Here is a 17,404-nt window from a genome sequence, read left to right as displayed (position 1 = left end):
AGTAGCAGCTGAAGAGAACTGGGAGTCAGGAGCACAGCAAACGAGTTGCACTGACACCGAGCAAGTGTCAGTGCAGGTTTAAATAGGAAACAGTTTGAAACTCCCGCCCCAGAGCCCCGGTCATGTGATCGCATCAGGAGCCGATTGAGTGAGTGGGTTGAGTGAGGAAAAGTGAATTCCATCATTAAATGTGGTGAAATGACTCATCATATCATAGCGGGGAGCCAAAATTACGCAATTTTCCAGATGCGGGAGAATTGTCTGCTTTCCCGGGAATCCAGGAGACCTATCCGGAATTCAGGAGTTTCTCGGAAAGTATTGACTGTACTTATACATAGAACTGTTAATATTTACAAATATAAAAAGGGAAAGAAAACAATAGGGTCAGCTACCTTTTACATATTGTGTAAGAATCTATATTTGGATCCGATGAGTCACATAGTGTCAGCTGAACCAGGTATGACTTGTGTCCTTACACTTGGAGAACCACAAGTGCCAACATGCCCTGACACCCATGGCTGGCTTGGACCTGTAGTTCTACAAAAAAAAAATGTTAAAAAAACACCACACCCTCATTCAAACCACATACATTTAATAAAACCTCAATAAAGACACTAAACACTCTCATTTATACCACATAATTTTGTTAAAAATAATAAACCCCAAAATACTTACCACTGATGTTTTCATCTGTCGTCAGCAGCTTTTAATCCTAAAATGTCTGTAAACCAAGTGTAACCCTAGTGTTACATCCTGAGGCAATCCAGAGGGCCGCGACCTATGGATTCCTGGCAGCAAAGCCCATACCGCCTTGAGGCGGTTCTTGGTGAATACTGGGGAATCCGTTAGACTCCGCTCCTCTGGTCTGTCTGTGCTAATCGGGATTAATACAGGTATCTGAACAGTATAATCTCATTATCTGTTCCTATCAATCTTACTGAGAGCGATAATCGTCATCGCACAATCTCTGGGGGGGGGGGATCCTTTGGCAAGATATATATGTGACATCACAAAGACCATTCTCAATAGGGTCCACTGTGTATTAGTTTTATGTATGCTCAAATATTGTCCTTCTGCTTAATTGCTCCTGTGTTTATAAATACATGTAAATTGCAACAACAAAAACACACAGATGTAGATTTGTGTCATTTATATTCTGTAAAGGAGAAATCTTTTGTCTTTTGTCTACAGAAACGGATCCCATGGAGCCAAACGGAGCCCCTATGGGCCGGAGAAATAGAGTGCAACAAACAAGACGCGGGGAGAAAGCATGTGAGGTGGTTGGGACCTCTGCAGGTAAGTGAGATGCGTCCTCTAATAAGTCTCATTGGTTAGGTCTAATTTTACCATCATATCTCACTAAGGGGCAGTTCCTGAGCGAATCTCCTGTAGCCTTCCTGAGTCCTGTGTACAAATATCCAGCGTCCACACACAGAGCAAATGTGTAAAAATGTGGCGTACACTTGTCAGTCTTTGGAAGCTCCTTAGCACTTAGCTTTCTGGGTTGTCGGATAATCTGGAAAATACTCACGAGGGAAACAGTAAAAATGTCCAAATTATTTCCACTTTAATAATTTGAATGTTCAAAAAATGTTTTCCCAAAACTAGTGCTCGGATTATTCTATTTTACTACTTAAATGAGTGAGGGACTGTCCTTATTACATTTGCCACTTTTGTGTGCTTGAAGCATTTTTAGCACTGGCCAAGAAATACTCTCCTCTGTAAAAGTGCGTCCTATATAAGTATAGGGACAAGATCCGATCTTGCGGAGGAAAAGGCTGCGTGCCCACCCGCAAGCAGCGAATACCCCTGTAAGTCCTTTTATTTCACAAGGTGACATAGACAGCGAGGGCAGCGCAACCATAACATCGGAAGCCATGCTTCTGCGTAGGTATGAGTGTAAGGTAAAAGCACAATGGAGGGAAAGAGGAAAGGGAGCGAAAGAAAGAGAGTAGGTGGAGGGCGGGTCCCACGTGTCCTAGAGAGACCCTCACTCTCAAACCCCAGGAGATTTCATGTTTATATGGATCCAGACGCTTATCACACCGCTATAGCTGGGAGGGTGATATTAAGTTGAAACGAGCGGCCCAGGGCTCCGTATTTTGCTAAATGATTTAGAGAAGAAATAATGGGCCTGCTGCCGATCTGGACGTACGCTCTTTTGCGCAACGTAAAAATCTGCAAGTTTATACCGCGCATACCCAGAAAACAAGCCACAGACATGGGCACAGCTGCAGTATCGCCTCCTTACAACTGGAGAGGAGGGAAAAGGCGACTACCGTAGGGCGAGCACAGTAAGAGCGTGTTCAGATGTGGCTGAGAAAGACCAACATGGAGACACATATATACAACACCTGTCAGAAGGAAGGTTCATATGTGCTGACATCCCCCAATGATCTCAATTTTAGAGGGACATCCTGATTCATGGACTGCAATAGGGGCAGAGCTTAACAGTAAAGTGGGTGGAGTTTTACACACATATGACCACCAGTGGGTGGAGTTTTACACACATATGACCACCAGTGGGTGGGGTTTTACACACATATGACCACCACTGGGTGTGGTTTTACATACATATGACCACCAGTGGGTGGGGTTTGGGCTGAATGGGGTAGGGGCTTATTTTGGCCCACTTTCTAAATGTTGGGAGGTGTGCGCTGATAATGATAATGAGGGTCACCGGCACTAGCTAGCCGCTGCTGATTGAGGATTCACCTCTGAAGCTGAAAGGGGCTTTCTGCATTGTACTTATATTGTGGGAGCAGGGCTGCCAAGAGGAATTCAGGGTCCCGGTACAGCAACTTCATGGGGCCCCCCTTATAGTTGAGCATGGTGAAGAAAGTGGGAGTGGTCATACAATTGGGGGCGTGGCTGTGCATTAGAGCGTTGCTAGCAGGTGAATAGTGCTAGGCCACCCCCCTACAGAAAAACCCTGCATTGATGTGTACACCATTGAAGAGATCTCATTTCCACAAGCCCCCTGTGCCATCACATGCCCTCCATGTTGCTTTTCCCCCCTTCACCTGGCCCCCTTGCTCACACAGTGCCATGCTGCCCCCCCTTCATCTCACTGTGCCATGCTGCCCCCCCTCCCTTCATCTCACTGTGCCATGCTACACCCCCCCCTTCTTCATCACTCGGTGCCTTTCTGCTTTCCTCCCCTTCCCTCCGTTACTTTACTTACCTTTGTATTGGCTTCTTTCATCTCTTTTCTTTTCTTCTCTTCTGTCTTCTTGCTTCTTGCTGGGTCCTCTATGCGCCGCTCCTCACTGAATGACATTCAGTGCGAACGGAGCAGGGAGGAGGGAAGAGGGACGCCGTCGCTGTGATCACATGAGCATTTATATATGTTTTTGTTGTTTTTTTAAAAAAAATCCCTACTCCCCACCAATGAAGGGGCAGAAACCTCCACCCCCCTCCCCTCCTAAAAAAAAAAAAGCCTAAGGAAAAAAATTAGGTTAAAAAAAAAACAGGTCGGTATGCCCGGGTGTCAGGATGAGAGCATAAGTCTGATAGGCTGAAATAGAATATTGGATGTCAGGACCCAAAATAAATCTTTGCATGAATACCTAAATTAACCTGATCTTCAATTCAGATAAATGTGTGACCAAATGAGCCCAGGAGGAGGTAATTGAATTAGGTAAACCCTTTGTGCAGAGACCAGCTTAAGATATGCAGATCACAGACATCCATTGTATATGATCTTGTATTTCCCTAGGTAATTGACTTCCTTTCAATAGGTTTATAAACACAAACTAACCCCTAGGTGTAAATTGGAGAGCCAGACGCTTAGGTGAGGATCTTGGAGACTCTTGTATAAAACCTCTATGGTCTTTATGCCGGTATATAGAAATGTGAACTTGAAATTAATTAATTTTTCATATTTTGGGAAATCTGGATGCCACTCCGAACTGAGGGGCAAAAACCACACAAGGGTCTTGAAACATAGATACCAACTACACAGGGAACAGCCATAGGCACATGTATTTCAGGATGAGATTGGATATTGTTGTAATTCCATTATGTTTGGTATTTAAATGTGCGGGAGAATATGACCGGTTTATTGAGGGGGCTGTTATTTCTCTGAGATATATCTGTGAAGAATTACCAACAGGTCAAAACTTAGGAATAGTTTGACCAAACCTGAGGTAACACCCAGGGGACATTTCCGCCCCCACATTAGCATTCACACTGCCCCTGTGAATGCCGTCCCATTTGAGTTTGCTTAAAAATCTGTGTTCTGAGGGGAAAAACTGTCAGACTTCTGGGGAAATAAAGTTACATTGATAAGCTGTCCATCTTCCTAGCCAAATTCCCCTTGGCCAGATGCAATTCATGTAAGTGCAAATCTGAATGTAATCCTTTTTATTTTAAACTGTTTTTGCTTGTTATGTCAAATTTATTAATTGTTATTCCTTATTTTTGTTATCTGTATGCCCTGTACCTTTTGTATATTAAATCTATAATTTAATAAGTTGCGTCCTTGATATTCTAAAGAATCCATAGCGTGTTTAGAAGAGATTGCTTGTCCAGGTTACCCTGTGTGTGATTATTATTATTATTATTATTATCGTTTATTTGTAAGGCGCCACAAGGTTTCCGCAGCGCCGTACATGGTACAAACAGTAGACTATACAGGGTAAAACAGTACAGAACAATAAACATAAAGTACCAGTACTTCAGAAACTCCAGGCAGGCAGATACAGTAGAGACGGAGCGGAAGAACATGTATGGAGACAGGAGGGAAGATGGGCCCTGCTCATACGAGCTTACATCCTAAGGGAGGGTAAACAGAATCAGGTACATAAGGCAGCAAGTGAAGCAACGGGGAGAGAGAAAGGGGGCAGGGGAGAACCAGAAGAGGTGAGAGGTTAAGTGGATGGTTGGTAGGCCTTAAGGAACAGTTGAGTTTTAAGAGCCCGCTTGAAGGAGCACAGATTGGGTGAGAGACGAATGGAGCGAGGGAGGTCGTTCCAGTGAAGGGGGGCAGCACGGGAGAAGTCTTGGATTCTAGAGTGGGAAGAGGTGATCAGAGTGGAGGAGAGGCGGCGATCATTGGCTGAGCGCAGGGAGTGGGCGGTAGTGTGAATGGAGAGGAGGTTAGAGATGTAAGGGGCAGTAGACTGAGAGAGAGCCTTGTAAGTGGTGGTGAGGAGTTTGAAAAGGATTCTGCAGGGGAAGGGGAGCCAGTGTAAGGAAAGACAGAGAGGGGAGGCAGAGGAGGAGCGGCGTGAGAGGAAGATGAGTCTCGCAGCCGCATTGAGTATAGAGCGGAGGGGGGCAAAGTGGGAGCAGGGGAGGCCAGTAAGGAGGAGGTTGCAGTAGTCGAGACGGGAGATGATGAGAGCATGGATGATAGTTTTGGTGGCATCTTGAGAGAGGAAGGGACGGATGCGGGCAATGTTACGGAGTTGGAAGCGACAGGCTTGGGCAAGGGATTGAATGTGGGGGGCAAAAGAGAGAGGAGGAGTCAAGAGTGACACCTAGGTAGCGGAGTTGGGTGACAGAGGAGATAGTGGAGTTGTTAACAACGATAGAGAGGTCATGGTGGGAAGGGAGCCTGGGTGGGGGAAAGACAATGAGTTCGGTTTTGGAGATGTTAATTTTAAGAAAGCGAGAGGACATCCAGGATGAGATGGCTGAGAGGCAGTCAGTTACACAAGCGAGGAGGGAGGAGGAAAGATCAGGAGAAGAGATGTAGAGTTGAATATCATCAGCATATAGGTGATACTGAAGACCGAAAGAGGAGATGAGAGCCCCAAGTGAGGAAGTATAGAGCGAAAAGAGTAAAGGGCCAAGAACAGAGCCCTGAGGGACTCCAACAGGGAGAGGGGAGGGGGTGGAGGAAGAACCAGACGTGGATATGGAGAAGGAGCGATTAGCAAGGTATGAGGTGAACCAGGCATGGACAGAGCCAGAGAGGCCGAGTGAGAGAAGAGTTTGCAGTAGGAGGGGGTGGTCCACGGTGTCGAAGGCTGCGGAGAGGTCAAGGAGGATGAGTATGGAGTAGTGACCCTTGGATTTGGCTGATAGGAGATCATCGGTAACTTTAGCCAGGGCTGTTTCAGTGGAGTGGAGGGGGGGGTAGCCGGATTGGAGAGGGTCAAGGAGGGAGTTGTCAGAGAGGTGTCTGGTGAGGCGGCTGCAGACAATCCGCTCAAGTAATTTGGAGGCATATAGGAGAAGAGAGATAGGGCGGTAGTTAACAAGAGAGGTGGGGTCGAGATTGGGTTTCTTAAGGATAGGGGAGATAAGAGCGTGTTTGAATGAGGATGGGACAACGCCAGAGGAGTGTGATAGGTTGAAGAGGTGTGCGAGCAGGGCCGGTGCCAGGGTCCACGGCGCCCTAGGCATTTTTAAAAAAGCGTCACCCCCCGCAAAAATCGCCGCCCCCCCGCAAAAATCGCCGCCCTCCTCTCCTTACCTTGTCTCACCACCGCCGCCTCTCTGGTCAGTCTCCTCCCCTCCACTCACTGACACTAGTAAGTGGAGGGGAGGAGACGAAGCAGAGAGGTGGCGGTGGTGACAAAATAGCCTCTTCCCCCCCTCCCCGTCCATCTGAATGCTGTGCGGCGGCCGTGACAGGTATGGTCAGCGGTCGCCGCACATTTTTAAAGTATTTTAGAATTCTGTGGCGCCCTCCAGAGCCCGGCGCCCTAGGCAAGTGCCTAACCTTGCCTAATGGGAGCGCCGGGCCTGTGTGCGAGGTAGGAGCAGGCAGTAGGAGAGAGAGAGCGAAGGAGGTGGGAGGGGATGGGATCAAGAGGACAGGTAGAGGGTGGAGAGGAAAGAATAAGGGAGCAAACTTCTTCACCTGATGTGGGGATGAAGGAGGACCACAGCTGGTTGATGGCAGGAGGTGAAGCGGTGGGAGTGGGGGGAGAGGGGTGGGAGGAGGAGATGTTGCGTCTGATGGCTTCAACTTTGGAGGAGAAAAAGGAGGCGAAGTCAGACGCCGAGAGGGAAGGTGGGACAGTGGGAGTGGGGGGAGAGGAGGGAGTTGAATGTGGCAAAGAGGCGGCGGGGATGGAGGACTGAGAAGAGATGAGCGACTTGAAGAAGGATTGTTTAGCAAGGGACAGGGCAGAGCAGAAAGAGAAGAGGATGAATTTGAAATGAAGGAAGTCAGTCAGGGAACGAGATTTCCTCCAGAGGCGTTCAGCTGTGCGAGAGCACTTTTGGAGGGAGCGGGTGAGTTTGGAGTACCAAGGTTGGGGAGTAAGGCGACGACGGCGGATAGAAGAGGCCGGGGCGACGGTGTCCAGGGCAGTAGTGAGGGATTGGTTGTAGAGAGAGGATGCCTGATCAGAGCAGGCCAGAGAGGGAAGGGGTGATAGGAGAGTTTCAAGAGAGGCGGAAAAGGAGATGGGGTCAATGGCGTCAAGGTTGCGCCTGGTGAGGATGGCTTTAGGCGAGGTGGGAGAAGGGGAGGAGGACAGAGAGAAGGAGAGGAGATGGTGGTCGGAGAGTGGGAAGGGAGAGTTGGAGAAGTCAGAGAGATCACAGAGGTGAGAGAAGACGAGGTCGAGGGAGTGACCAAGACAGTGGGTAGGGGAGGAGGTCCAATGAGTGAGGCCAAGGGAGGAGGAAAGAGTGAGAAGTTTGATGGTGGCAGGGTCAGAACAGTTGTCAACAGGGATGTTAAAGTCAACCAGTATAATGGAGGGCAGGTGTCACGGGTACTAGGAGTTTCTATCCAGGTTTCACCAGGTGTGATTATGCTTACCAGAGGGGCGGACTTTATCACAGAGATCCTCTGGGCAGTATGGTGAATGGTTGGTACAGTACAACAACTTAGGATAAGAAATGTCAATGGAGAGTAAAGGACTTGCAGCTATGCAGCAGGAGAGTCAGCGACTTGCAGCTATGCAGCAGGAGAGTCAGCGACTTGCAACTATGCAGCAGGAGAGTCAGCGACTTGCAGCTATAATGCGGAGGTAGATATAACAACTGATGTGCAGTGAAGACTCGTGTCAGTGCAGGAGGGTAGCGGGGAGAGTCAGTGGTCTGCGGATAGCAAGTTGTACCACTGCTGTGATGGGAAGAGTTGTCCAGGTGCAGGTAGGAGCAGGAGCAACAGTGGTCTGCGGATAGCAAGTTGTACCACTGCTGTGATGGGAAGACTTGTCCAGGTGCAGGTAGGAGCGGGAGCGTCAGTGGTCTGCGGATAGCAAGTTGTACCACTGCTGTGATGGGAAGACTTGTCCAGGTGCAGGTAGGTAGCGGGAGCGTCAGTGGTCTGCGGATAGCAAGTTGTACCACTGCGGTGATGGGAAGACTTGTCCAGGTGCAGGTAGGTAGCGGGAGCGTCAGTGGTCTGCGGATAGCAAGTTGTGCAACTGCGGTGATGGGAAGACTTGTCCAGGTGCAGGTAGGTGGCGGAATAGCGGGTAGTCTGTAGAGGCAAGTATACCACTGATGAGCAGGCAAGCAGCTGAATAGTGAATAGTCTGTGGCGGGTACGTTACCACTGATGAGCAGAGCAGGCTTGTCCAGGTGCAGGTATGCAGCTGAATAGCGAATAGTCTGTGGCGGGTACGTTACCACTGATGAGCAGAGCAGGCTTGTCCAGGTGCAGGTATGCAGCGGAATGGCAAGCAGTCTAAAGCGGGTACGTTTACCACAGAAGAGCAGATAAGGCTTGTCCAGGTTTAGGCATGCAGCGGAGTAGAGGTAGTCTGCAGCGGGCTAGTTTACCATGGATGAGCAGAGAGGACTTGTCCACAGCAAAACCGATCACACGAGCAGAAAACAGGAAACACCTAGGAGTCTCAAGGGAACGAGAACCAAGAACAGGCAACGATACTAAGAACACAGGTGCCTTAAATAGTGAGTGGTGATTGATTCACCAATAGGATTAAAAGCAAGGTTTTAAGTTCAAGAGTCCTGCACATGCGCAATCCAGTCAAGATGGCGGACGGCCGCGGTTTAGGAAAGGCGCTGGCAGGAATGAGAGAGAGCCACGTACCAGACCAGAGGCACTAACCGTCCGGTGAGTGACAGCAGGTCAGAGGAAAGATAGTGGGGGAGCCAGGCGGCCAAGTTGTCGAGAAAAACAGAGGTAGGGTGATTCGTTGATACATTTGATAAACAAGCTGTGTGGGCTTGTATGTACATTTGTGTACCAGTCTGGAGGTGTGAAGAGTTAACCCTGTGTGTGCTGGTGTGAGTCTTGCTAGTTTGTGGAACTAGAAGCCTGTGTGCCAGTGTGGGACAGTATATTGGGGTCCTATTGCCCGTACCCAGTAAGTGGTGGCTGATCCTTAAAGTGTCTGGGGGGGGGGGGGGTTGAGAGCGCTGTGTTTGGGGGCGATTCCGTAGGTCTAGAACCTGTGTGATAGGTGAGAGAGGCTGCGGGCTGAAATCGTGTGTGACCTCATACAGCAAACACCCCAAAGTCACGGCAGTTGGGAGCGTGTTTGTGACACCGGGCGGGGGTAGTTAGTACCCGCCCCCCCTCTCAGTGGTCCTGTGTGGTAGTATTATATCACGCCTAATAGTGAATGAGTTTTTTGCTATCAAAACAAATGCTAATAAATGTTTCTTGTGCTTACGATGATTGTGTTTCTGTGGGTGTACGTATACCCTTAACTTCTGCATGGTTTAATATGTTTAAGTAAATTGACTATTTAAGTGAAGTGTAATACAGGAAATATCAGAGCTATCTCCTGCATCATCATCATCAACATTTATTTATATAGCGCCTGCATTGGGCAAATTACCACAGTCGACAAAATACTCAATGGGGACGGTGCTGTGGGCAGATGTATCAAGCTCCGCAATGCTTCAGTTTTCAGAACTTTTCTCATGGTAAATACAGCCGTCATGTACTAAGGAAGATTGTAAATCCAGATATAGCCGAAATAAGTCCACAGATAATAACATGTGGCCTGATTCATTAAGGATCTTAAATGAAGAGGTATCTTATTTCAGTCTCCTGGACAAAACTATGTTACAATGCAAGGGGTGCAATCTAGATTTCTGTGTGCTACATGAAAAAACAGTCAGTACTTAACTTATGTGAAAAACAGAATACTAATTTGCACCCCTTGCATTGTAACATGGTTTTGTCCAGGAGACTGAAATAAGAAGTTTATTAGTTTATTTAGTTTTCTATTTGGCTGGGTCAGTAATTATCCCACTTCTTTCTATAGACAGAAATCCTGAAAACACGACCTGTTGGTAGTCCTTGAGGACTGAACTTGGACACCTCTGATCTACAGGATATCATTATCTATCTTACAGTTATTGGGGAGTTGAGTTAAGTAATTAAAACACATTTCCATATTATTATTACTACAAACAGAACCTTGGGTCCCCCATCTGCGCCACTTCTATTATAATACAGTCCTCGCGGCGGCTAATATACACAATATTTGTTGTGGGGATGAGCCAGCAGGACCTGACCGTAACATGTAGCAGTCAGCTCCCAACGTGCGTCGATTTTTTATAAGTGTTGGACAATGAAACAGTTTGACTAACGATATTAACTAGAGCGCCAAGAAAGTAGATAATACGGAATTAGTGGCACCATATAAATAAATAGATGATGATACGGACAGCTATCAGCAGCTCTATTACCTTACAAATAACAAGTAAGGAAATGTCTTGTTTGGGGTTTACAACTTTTCCTGGGGAATTCTCTTCTATGGAGGAAATGTGTATTCTGCAACTGTTGGAAGAAAGGACTCATGCTAATATCATGCTAATTAGACCTTTTGATTAGGGGTGAGCGGGTTCGGATTTTTTAAATCCGAACAGTGCCGATCCGAGCCCGGATCCGAGCACTGTTCGGGGATTCCCGCCCGACACAAAACTCAGAACGAGGCAAAACGTCATCATCCCGCCGTCGGATCTCGCGAGATCCGGATTCATATTATTCCCCGCTTCCCACCGCCATCTTCACTCCGGCATTGGAGAGGGACGAGGGAGGGTGTGTGGTGGTGTCCTCTGTCCTGCTCAGTCCAGTGGTGCTGTCCGGTGCTCTGTCCTGCTCAGTCCAGTGGTGCTGTCCTGTGCTCTGTCCTGCTCAATCCAGTGGTGCTGTCCTGTGCTCTGTCCTGCTCAGTCCAGTGGTGGTGCTGCCATAATTCCAGTGGTGCTGTCCTGTGTTTTATTGTGCTGCTTAAGTCCAGTCCAGTGGCACTGCCATATAAGTCCAGTCCAGTGGTGCTGTCCTGTGTCCAGTCCAGTGGTACAGCCATTTAAATCCAGTGGTGCTGTCCTGTGTTGCTTAAGTCCAGTCCAGTGGTACTGCCATATAAGTCCAGTCCAGTGGTACAGCCATATAAGTCCAGTCCAGTGGTACAGCCATATAAATCTAATGGGGCTGTCCTGTGCTGCAAAAGTCCAGTGGTGGGGTCCTGTACTGCATAAGTCCAGTGGTTCTGTCCTGTGCTGCTTAAGTCCAGTCCAGTGGTACTGCCGTATAAGTCCAGTGCTCCTGCTGTATAAATCCACTGATCCTGCCGTATAAGTCCAGTGGTACAGCCGTATAACTCCAGTCCAGGGGTACGCTCTCTTGTGCTGCATATAATGGAGAACAAAAATTTGGAGGATAAAGTAGGGAAAGATCAAGAACCACTTCCTCCTAATGCTGAAGCTGCTGCCACTAGTCATGACATAGACGATGAAATGCCATCAATGTCGTCTGCCAAGGCCGATGCCCAATCTCCTAGTAGAGGGCATGTAAAATCCAAAAAGCCAAAGTTCACTAAAATGATCAAAAAAAAGAAATTAAAATCATCTGAGGAGAAACGTAAACTTGCCAATGTGCCATTTACGACACGGAGTGGCAAGGAACGGCTTAGGCCCTGGCCCGTGTTCATGACTAGTGGTTCAGCTTCACACAACGATCTAAGCCCTCCTCCTCCACCCCCCTCTAAAAAATTTAAGAGAGTTAAGCTGTCATCAACAACACAGCAAACAACTCTGTCTTCTAAAGAGATGGCATCACAAATCCCCAAGGGGAGTCCAAGGGTGTTGGTGGTTGCGATGCCTGACCTTCCCATCACTGTACGGGAAGAGGTTGTTGAAGTCGTATAATTGGATGAACGAAAGTATATTGGTTTAATATTGGTTTGCCGTGCGTATTGCTAAGCGTACGCCACGTGTTACGTGACGTGGGGCGTTCGCACGGTAAAATACGCACGCACACACTCGCATTACAACAGTTAGTTATTTATATAATTTCATATTGGTTCTGTTACACTGTAATTCAGGAGCAGATAGTATTCGGTTTATTATTAGTCTATATATATATATATAGATATATATATATATATATATATATATATATATATATATATATATATATATGTTGATTATATGTACATTGTAGTGTTATTAAAGGTTTAGGTAATAGGAAAGGTGTCATGCCTGATATCATATTGAAGCCCTAATCATCAGCAGCTGTCCGGTGCAGTCGGCGAAGAGATCGCACATTGCATACTTTAGTTATTGATATTAGAGAGTAAAACCTTTGTATGATACTGGCTATGAAAAGGAGCAGACCCCCTGGAGAGAAGACCCCCACCTTTGGATTCCTTAGATTGAATCAACCTATTACCTGTCTGGCCTGGACCCACCCAACGTCTGGACCTATAGAAACAATCTACGTCATCTCTATTGTTCACAATGAAACACTGACTGTATATATATTAGCTGCATCTCACTGGGGCCTCAGTCAACTCTGACACAATATTCTATACAGAATATTGTCCATCGGGTCCGGTGGTTGCGCAGCGTGCGCAAGCGATTGCATTGGTATGTATTATCTTTTGGTATTGGCTGTGCTGTACTGTACTTTATCATAATATAATAATGTATTGAATTGTTGACTATTTACATCTGCTAAAATAAATTACTTTGTGCTTTGGACACACATTCAATTGATTGGGCAATGCTTATTTTAAAACGATAGAATTACTTTAATAAGGTGGCTCCTTCCACCATTTGCAGCATGCCCTCTGCATATGCTGGAAGGATCATCCACAGTGCAGTTCCAGATTTTGATAATGAAGGTGTCAATGTTGTACACCAGTAGGAGGATATTGATGTAGCTGGCGCTGAGGAGGAAGTTGACGAGGAGGATGCTGATGTGGTTTGCTTAAATGAGGCACCAGGGGGGAAAACAGTTGTTGTCCATGGGATGAAAAAGCCCATTGTCATGCCTGGGCAGAAGACCAATAAATCCACCTCTTCGGTCTGGAATTATTTCTATCCCAATCCGGACAACAAATGTATTGCCATATGTAGCTTATGTAAACTGCAATAAGCAGGGGTAAGGATCTTGGCCACCTAGGGACATCCTCCCTTATACGTCACCTGAAGACCCTTCATAATTCTGTGTTTAGTTCAGGAACTGTGGCTAGGACCGTCAGCAGTCCAGGGACACCTAAATCCCTTGGTCCTGTTGTATCCACACCAGCAACACCCTCCTCGTCAATTTCCTCCTCAATCCGGATCGGAGGTAGTCCTGCAGGCCATGTCACCGGCATGACTGAGTCCTCTTCAATCTGGGATTCTTCCGGAGGATCCTGCAGTGCTACGCCTACTACTGCCGCTGCTGCTGGTGCTGCTGGGAGTCGGTCATCTTCCCAGAGGGGAAGTCGTAAGACCGCTACGTCTTTCACTAAGCAATTGACCGTACAACAGTCGTTTGCCATGAGGAAGAAGTACGACAGCAGTCATCCTATAGCAAAGCGGATAACTGCGGCCTTGACAGCTATGTTGGTGTTAGACGTGCGTCCGGTGTCCGCCATCAGCGGAGTGGGATTTAGACGGTTTATGGAGGTATTGTGTCCCGGTACCAAATCCCGTCTAGATTCCACTTCACTAGGCAGGCGATACCCGGGATGTGTGAGGATGAGGAAATACACACTGAAGGGGGCGAGGAATCAGAGGATGAGGATGAGGACGACATCTTGCCTCAGTAGAACCAGTTTACTTTGTACAGGGAGAGATTAATTGCTTTTTTTGTGTGGGGGCCCAAACAAACCAATCATTTCAGCCACAGTAGTTTGGTAGGCCCTGTCGCTGAAATGATTGGTTTGTTAAAGTGTGCATATCCTTTTTCCTCAACATAAGGGTGGGTGGGAGGTTCCAAGGACAATTCCATCTTGCACCTCTTTTTTTGGCATTATGTGCTCTTTGGGGCCTAGTTTTTCAAACTGCCATCCTGTCTGCCACTGCAGTGCCACTCCTAGATGGGCCATGTGTTTGTGCCACCCACCTGTGTCGCTTAGCTTAGTCATCCAGCTACCTCGGTGCAACCTTTTGGCCTAAGGTGTGAGGTGTTCAGAATAGACTGGAAATGAGTGGAAATGAATGTTATTGAGGTTAATAATAGCGTAGGAGTGAAAAAAAAAACAAAATCTGGATTTTAGCAGTTTTTATGCTTTTTAAAAAAAAAATCAAAACCCAAAACCTTGGCAAAACCCATTAGAACCCAAAAGCTGAAGGTAATCAGAACCCAAAACGCGAAAAGTGGCCGGTGCACATCCCTACTTTTGATGTGCGAGGGTCATAGGATGATGTAATTAGACTTGCTGTCCACTGTAAGATGCAGGATATCACAGCAAGGTTTTAAGATATCACAGATAAGAGTAAATATTGTTAGCTTTGCAATGTATGGAAATCCATGGTTGTGTAAACACATTGCATCCTGATTCTTAAAATAGACTGTGTCCAAATCAGTATAAAAAGCACTGTCTTGTACACTGTACATCATTCTGATGTTCCATCTGACCTGATCATCTGGTTCCTTCAACCAGTGTGAGAGCAAATAAGCATCACTTGCGTCAAAGACCTGCTTGAAAACATCTTCAATATTGCTATATTCCTGTGACCTACAGATTAGACCCTAAATCTAATCTGTCCTCCGGCCTCTGAGGTTGGACCCAGCTCTCCAGTACCACCGCGCTGCTGCTGCCTAGCAGCTGGTCAGTGTGATAGGCCAGGGGGGATCCATCCACAGCACTCTGATCCATAGTAAGAGGTCAGGGGTACCAGCCCAAATGTACCAGCTGTCACAGGCACTAGGAGTCTTTGCCCAGGATATCACCAGATGATGTTCTTACCAGAGTAATATAGCTGGTACTATGGTCCTCTGGTAGCAGGGTGATAACGGAACAGGAGAATTAGCAGATGGTGAGAGAATGCTCAAGGAAAGTCTATGACGAGCAGCAACTGGTAATGACTTAGATGTATGAACACGAGGAACCAGATGGACAAGTAAACGTGAGGAGAGTCAGTGGTCTGCGTACAGCAAGTTGTACCACTGCTATAGTGAGGAGCAATGTCCAGGAGTAGAGAGGAGGTAGTGAGAGTCAGTGGTCTGCATATAGGAAGTTGTACCACTGCTATATATATGTGAGGAGGGACACGAGGAGATGAATGTAATGCAGAGGATACACGGGGCACACGGAACTTGATCCCACGATGATATCCACAATACAATAATAACTGACAAGCGCTGCTTGAAGTATACAAAGTCACTAGAGCGATCCAGGTAATAGGAAACAAAGTCAATAGTAACAATAGCTTCAGTAGATAGAAGACTCCGGAGATGAACACAACACAGTCCAGACGGATATGCAATACAATAGCAAAGTCAATGGAAAGTATGCATACCGCGGTTCAGGAGAGCAGGCTGTCAAGGAGACGTGCAGGGATACCTGAACGGCTGAACGCCGGCAGGAGGAGAGACCACTGGAGGATGGAAGCGGTAATCAGGTTGGTGCAGCGCACGAAAGGTAACCGGCAATCAACGGAGCAATACTCAGGAAGCAGTAGTAAGTAAAACTGGAAACATGATGAACACGGGAGAGTTGAGGCTGTCTGGTATCCGGCAGTAGTAGCGGAGGCAGCGGAGGGAAGGCACGCTGAACACAGGAGAGTAGAGGCGGTCTGGAATCCGGCAGTAGTAGCGAAGGCAGCGGAGGGGAGACACGCTGAACACAGGTGAGTAGAGACGGTCTGGAATCCTGCAGCAGTAGCAGATAGGAATCAGTGGAGAGCTGACACGATGAACACAGGAGAGTTGAGACGGTCTGGAACCCGGCAGTAGTAACGGAGGCAGCGGAGAGCAGACACGCTGAACACAGGAGAGTTGAGGCGGACTGGAATCCGGCAGCAGTAGCCGATAAGAATCAGCTGAGTGCAGACACGAGGAACACAGGAGAGTTGAAGTGGTCTTGAAACCACAAACGTAGTAGACAGGAATCAGCTGGAGCTGAATACACGAGGAAACACAGGAACACCTTCAGAGGCTCATGGTGAATGAGACTCCAAGATCAGGCAACCAGGTAATGATCACAGGTGGTTTAAATAGGGAGGGTTGCCTGATCATCCAATCAATTAAAAGCAACAGGTACTGAAGGTTTCATAAGGGCTGCACATGCGCAGACCCTCAGGATGGCGGACGGCCACGGTTCCTGAACACAGGAGAAATGGCACTCACAGTCCGGTGAGTGACACCAGCATGGGAGTACATTAGCAGTGACAGTTACCCAGAAGGAACGTGGTTCTGGGCGCCATAAAGGAGTCCAGTGGTGGCAGTAGGCTCCTCCTACTGTGGCAGGTGGGGCGTATGCGGAATAACGAAAGGGGACGGTTGCAAAGTAAGCCCAGCCGGTTCCCAGCAACAACAGACAGGGTGGCATAGGCGGTCCATCCTGTCACAAAAGGAATGCTTCAATATAACAAAAACAATTTATAGAATATAGACTTTGGCACTGAAGTATTTCTTATTACGTATGTACACTGGCATTGAGTGTATATTTGGGGGCTCGAGATGGTAGCTTCACCTTTAATGTAGAGTCCTTCCATCCTGATAACAGCTGCAAGAACTTCTGATACTTGTGTGTAATACTGACATCAGTATTCATGGGATTAATTGATAAAAATAATACTACTTTAATAGTGATAAGGATAGATTCTGCCACATGCAGTACTTTGACATGTTTGGTCTATGTTCATTCATGTTTATTACAAACTAGGTAGTCAATAAATTAAAGTATGTTTGTTTATTTATTTCAATGATAAAAACAGTCACATTGTATCAATAAATTGCATGTTCTACAACAAGACCATCATTGGCAGAGGATTCCCTATCTGAACCCCATTGGGGCACTGGCACTTAAAATAATCCCACACCCGAGCCCTTTCATCAACCCCCACGCTGCCCTTAAAGTTTCAAGCCCTCCCCATTAAGAAGCTGTTGGCCTGCCACTTCCTTCGTAAACAGCAGATTAAAACATTAAACATTACTACAGTAGATGCCCAAATGCCCTTTACCCTTCCAAAACAGAAGGAACGTCAGATAAATGTTGAGTAGTTAGAATAAGAGTTTAAAAGGATTCTGCTGCCACGGGAGATAGAGATGTGGATGGAGTACACTTGG

General features: G+C 47.0%; 2 protein-coding genes across 4 annotated transcripts in view; one reads left to right on the top strand and one right to left on the bottom strand.

The window, feature by feature from the left end:
- LOC142101343 (uncharacterized) overlaps positions 1-17,404 on the top strand; it is a 196,831-nt gene that overhangs the window by 82,396 nt on the left and 97,031 nt on the right. For 2 of the 3 annotated variants that reach the window (XM_075185758.1, XM_075185757.1), the window contains exon 4: positions 1,192-1,296. The exons of the other annotated variant lie outside the window; for it this stretch is intronic. In XM_075185758.1, the coding sequence (XP_075041859.1) occupies positions 1,203-1,296 (94 nt within the window). In that variant the 5' untranslated portion in view covers positions 1,192-1,202. The remainder of the gene's footprint in view (positions 1-1,191; positions 1,297-17,404) is intronic. 3 annotated transcript variants of the gene reach the window in all.
- The window catches only part of LOC142101345 (glutamine synthetase), a 41,188-nt gene continuing 40,845 nt past the window's right edge, over positions 17,062-17,404 (bottom strand). Inside the window, exon 8 of the mRNA XM_075185764.1 lies at positions 17,062-17,399. The gene's annotated coding sequence lies outside the window, so the exon portion shown is untranslated. The remainder of the gene's footprint in view (positions 17,400-17,404) is intronic.

Source organism: Mixophyes fleayi, chromosome 9, assembly GCF_038048845.1.
Source record: "Mixophyes fleayi isolate aMixFle1 chromosome 9, aMixFle1.hap1, whole genome shotgun sequence".
In the NCBI taxonomy this organism is placed as follows: domain Eukaryota; kingdom Metazoa; phylum Chordata; class Amphibia; order Anura; family Limnodynastidae; genus Mixophyes; species Mixophyes fleayi.
The sequence above is the reverse complement of the archived record's forward strand: the minus strand, read 5'-3'. Positions and strand labels throughout refer to the sequence as shown.